At 34.8% G+C, this 4521-nt stretch overlaps 1 protein-coding gene across 1 annotated transcript; it reads right to left on the bottom strand.

Annotated features, from left to right (window-relative positions):
- Positions 1–599: 599 nt before the first annotated feature.
- On the bottom strand, positions 600–3692 carry LOC143594644 (uncharacterized). Its single transcript, XM_077073907.1, has 7 exons — positions 3588–3692; positions 3314–3379; positions 2338–2865; positions 2045–2247; positions 1852–1941; positions 1630–1785; positions 600–967 (listed from the first exon to the last, which is right to left on the bottom strand). The coding sequence occupies exons 3-7, from the start codon at positions 2837–2839 to the stop codon at positions 821–823; spliced, it is 1098 nt and encodes a 365-aa protein (XP_076930022.1). The 5' UTR covers positions 2840–2865; positions 3314–3379; positions 3588–3692; the 3' UTR covers positions 600–820.
- Positions 3693–4521: the final 829 nt, after the last annotated feature.

Below are 4521 nucleotides of genomic sequence, written 5' to 3'. Positions count from 1 at the left end.
AACAATAGTCTATTTCTGTGTGCACATACATAACATGACTTTTTTTCCCGACAAATGTCGCTCACACTCTACTACACCAATAAGTATAAAGCCCACGGATAAACCTATGTCCTCCCTGCTAAGAGGCCAACACTCATACCAAGTGGGCTAGCCCCATATTAGCCATAGATTTAACATAACTAGTTAATTTATGAAATCGACTCAAGTTACAAGCTAGGTGTATACTATACGCACCACTCATCATCCATACCTAGACTAACATACACTGACTTGACACAATGAGGAAACCACTATAAACGAGCACGAGTGAGGTGCATCTTGATAGATACCATCTTCACTTCGTGTTATATTCTTTTCAGAAGTCACATCTAATTGATGCAGTGTCACGTGTTTTTAAATGTTACGTACGATTAATGGAAACACAACCTAGTTCATATAAACTGCTAATATACTTTGTAAAGAATATTTTTGTATCCTGGCTCGTTAAGATGCTAAAGCAAACTTAACAAACTAAACCGGGCATATAATAAGGCACAAGAACGAACAAACGTTCAACCTAGTATTAGCATTCCAAAACATGGAGTTAATACACCGACACAACACCAAAAAAGGTATATACAAAAAAGTTTCAAGGGCGCATGAGACCTTAACGTCAACAAAAACAACAGTTTAATACAGTTGTTGACAGTTGCAGCTCATAAAACAACATCAAACGAAACAAAACAACCTAGTGTAGTTTATAAACATAAACACCACCAGTCTACTAACTTTGTTATATTTACCATAATTTGCACTTCTTTTTAACATGCCTACGGTTCTTTCACGACTCCTTTCCTTGTGCAACCAACCCTGTGCATTTGCAAACCGGGCAACTGTTTTTCTCAACCAACCACTTTTCGATGCACTCCACATGGTACTCATGGTTGCAATCCAGCACCCCGATCCTTTCTTCATCATTGTACTCCATCTAAAATACCCAAATTACCATTCAACGGTTAGTTATTCAGCAACCAAACCCTAAGTTTACAACCAGGCTTGTATAAACAATATGTTTGTGTCCGTTCGTTTAACTTTAACCAAATAAATGATCGAGCACGAACGTTTAAACGAACTGAGTTTCTTGTTTGTGTTCGCTCGTTAGGAAAATGAGTGTGTTAACGTTCGTTCGTTAATAGTATAAACTAATGGATCATAAACATAAATGAATGAACATAAGTGAACATAGAAGGATGAACATGATTGAGCATACTTGATTAAAAAGTAAACATGAGTATTAATACGCTGTATCTAAACATTAATAAAACTAGAATAATTGTAATTGGTGATATTAAAAATTTCATAAAACTTAACTTAATTATAATGTGCCAAAAAAACTATAATAAATATGTGAACGAACAAACATAAACAAACGTTAACGGGTTTAAATCAACAAACGTAAACGAGACATATGTTCATGTTCGTTCATTTAACCAGATTTAGAACAAACTTCCCACCAAACTGTTGACTGAACATTACGTGCCAATTTATTAATCCTTAACAAATTCATACGTTAATATGATCACTCAAAAGAATAATTTCCATATACAACAACATAACTAAGTTCAAAATTTGGTCTTAATAAAGAAATACCTGACAAATTGTGCAGAAATTAAGATTCTGATCAGAAGAAGATGCGTCTTCCGGATTAGAAGAGGTAAATCTTTTCATTTTCAGATGCCCTAAAATGAAATCCTTAGATAAAACCGAGCCAGCATTTCCGATCTGCTCACCTAATGCAACAAGCTCCTGCATAGACAATAATTAAGGTTCTTTTTTTGTGGTTCTAGAAAAAGAAAGTTAATTATTAACTACCTCATAAGACATATGATCTATATCCAAGCGCATATCTCTATGATGATCAACTCTATGTCCATAATTACCAAAATTGAGCATCGCGACTCCCTACATATGCAAAAAAAAATTAAATGCATGAACCATTAAAGTTAACGTGTTATAAACAAGACTCAAATTTGCACGATATAGAAAGAATATGTTACAAACTTACAGTGTCAGGGAGAGTCCTTAAATGGGGTAAACCACGTTGTCTTGAACTTGACTCAATCATAAGTTCTTGACCTTGCGGCTGAAAAACCCTAACACCTGTTGGTGGCGGCGGTCGCACAAACCTAGGTGGCATAGGTTGTTGCAGTGGCGGCATAGGCTGCAGTGGCGGATGCACAAATGTGACCGGATTGCCATTTGCATAACCTGAAATTAAACAATATAGAATAGATGTTAAATACCATCCAGCCATAAAAAGATGATATTTAATCGATCATTAAATAAATTATTGATTACCTTGCATATAAGGCATTCCGGGAACGCTGCCACAAAACTGCTGGTCCAACCACGGGCCAGGCACAACCTGAACCGGTTGCCCGATCCCACCATGGCTCATTGGCATGAACTGTAAGCCAGGGCTCCTTACACCTCTATGATGCCCGGGTCCCATCACTACTGGAATAACATTGAACCCAATGTACTCAGGCACCACAAACGGGCTCAAGTCAGGTGCAGGATAGGAGTACTGAGAACTAACATGTATCCCTTCGGCAATCTTTCCCTTAAACGCATCATGGGGTGGTACTGGTACATCCATAAGCGGGTGGTTAGGAAATGGTAACTGGTTATGTACCCCAAACGGAACCACTCTAGGCCCCGGTGGAGCCGCCATGAATGCTACCCCGGATGACAATGGTCCATGACCGTAAGGAATTACACAAGGTTCGGGGTGAAGCTGGGCATGTTCTATTTCAGTATCGATCATTGGACCGGTGTAAACCATGTTCCGTTGCCTCATTTTCGACGATAAGTTGCTTGTAAAACCTAAATCATTCAAACCGACCCCCATAAAAGATTTTCAATAAACGCTACAATCTTAATTCGAACAATTCCCCAAATATTTACGTATCCATAAACAAATTTCTAGAAATTGTCCGAACAGATGAAAACCATCAACAAAAAGTACGGTTTTCATCTGTTCAGACAAAACTAGAAATGTCTAAACAAACGAAAACCAATATTAATTTAATAAAGTTTTCCGTGTACCGTCCGTCCCCTTTACCCCAAAAAATAAAAAAACCATCAAATTAGCATAAATTGTTAATTATTTCATTGTACATACAATAGCAAGAACAATTTAAACACAAATAAAACAAATATTCAATCATCATCATCGACATTTGGTGTATGTAACAACAATCAAACATATTACATCGCCCAAATTAATAAAAATTCTGACAAAAAGAAGCTGGAATGATGAAAATGCGTGTACCTTCTTATCATCAACGGACAGCAGAACTTGAATTGAGTTGATTTGTGCCCCTTCAACCGAAAAGCCCTAATGTTGCATTTCAATAATAACAAACAATAACAATTAAACAAATTAGCATTACACTTCAATTAATAACAACGATGCATCAATTTCATCGCTCATAATTAATTAATCAATTAAAAACCTCAAATTCCGAAACACACATTAATGATCAAACAACAAGCAATTGAAAATAATAAGATTGGATGAATGAAATAAAAATAAACAAACAGACCTAATGAGGGTTGATTGTGGGGTTGAAGAGGGATAATGGATCTGAATTATGTGTTTTCAGGAGGACAGGAATTTGATATAATAATAATAATAATAATAATAATAATAATAATAATTAAATGAATGAAGAAATGCCGCAAGAAAAACGCCTGGTTTTTCACTTTTTCTTGTTTTACCGTTAATTCTTTTTTTGTTTTTTTCTCCTTTTCTCAATAACAATTACCATTCGTTTTCTCATTTTTTACGATTCTGCCACGAATAGGCGTTTTACGTTACTACTTTGCAGTTTGGTTCGGTTTCAGTTCACGACGACAAAAATTTTTACTGACAGTTTGGTTCACGATTTAACTTAAAAACCATACCACAAACACCCTTACGCAAAATGTTAATTTTTTTTAACCAAAAAAAACTATAACAATATCATACTTAAATTAAATAGAAAAATATGCTCGTTTTTATGGTACAATTTTTTTTAAAAAGTATTAACGTACGAAAAAGTTATTAACGTTTAAAAATTATGGGGGGAGATGGGTTAAAAATGAAAATATAAATAAACATTTATAAAGGATTAAGGGTAATAGTTGTAACCATACATTAAATTTACAAAAAGTTGATTACGGAGTATATTTTAGGGGAAAAGTTGTAACTATTTAAAAAAAAGTTAAAAACACATGAGTTTTGATGTTGTAATGACATTTTTGTCCTTGTTTAAATTGTACAATTTGCTTCCTTACTTGTAAATTACTTAAAAGATGCGTCTTAATTTGCCCTCATATGGTTTATTTTATATAGTAAAGATAAATCGTCACATCAGCTCTAGCGATGAGCAAATGCTATATCGATAGTTTGGTACTAACTACTAAGTACTTTTGGTCCAAATTTAGTACCCCCTTTTTTAGGTTTCAAAATCACTTAGGTACCGATACTTTACCCAT

This window comes from Bidens hawaiensis, unplaced genomic scaffold (assembly GCF_021521415.1).
Source record: "Bidens hawaiensis isolate Kalapana, Puna unplaced genomic scaffold, B.hawaiensis_p1.1 tig00044041_1, whole genome shotgun sequence".
In the NCBI taxonomy this organism is placed as follows: domain Eukaryota; kingdom Viridiplantae; phylum Streptophyta; class Magnoliopsida; order Asterales; family Asteraceae; genus Bidens; species Bidens hawaiensis.
Note: the sequence above shows the minus strand (reverse complement) of the source record. Positions and strands in the feature narration are given on the sequence as shown.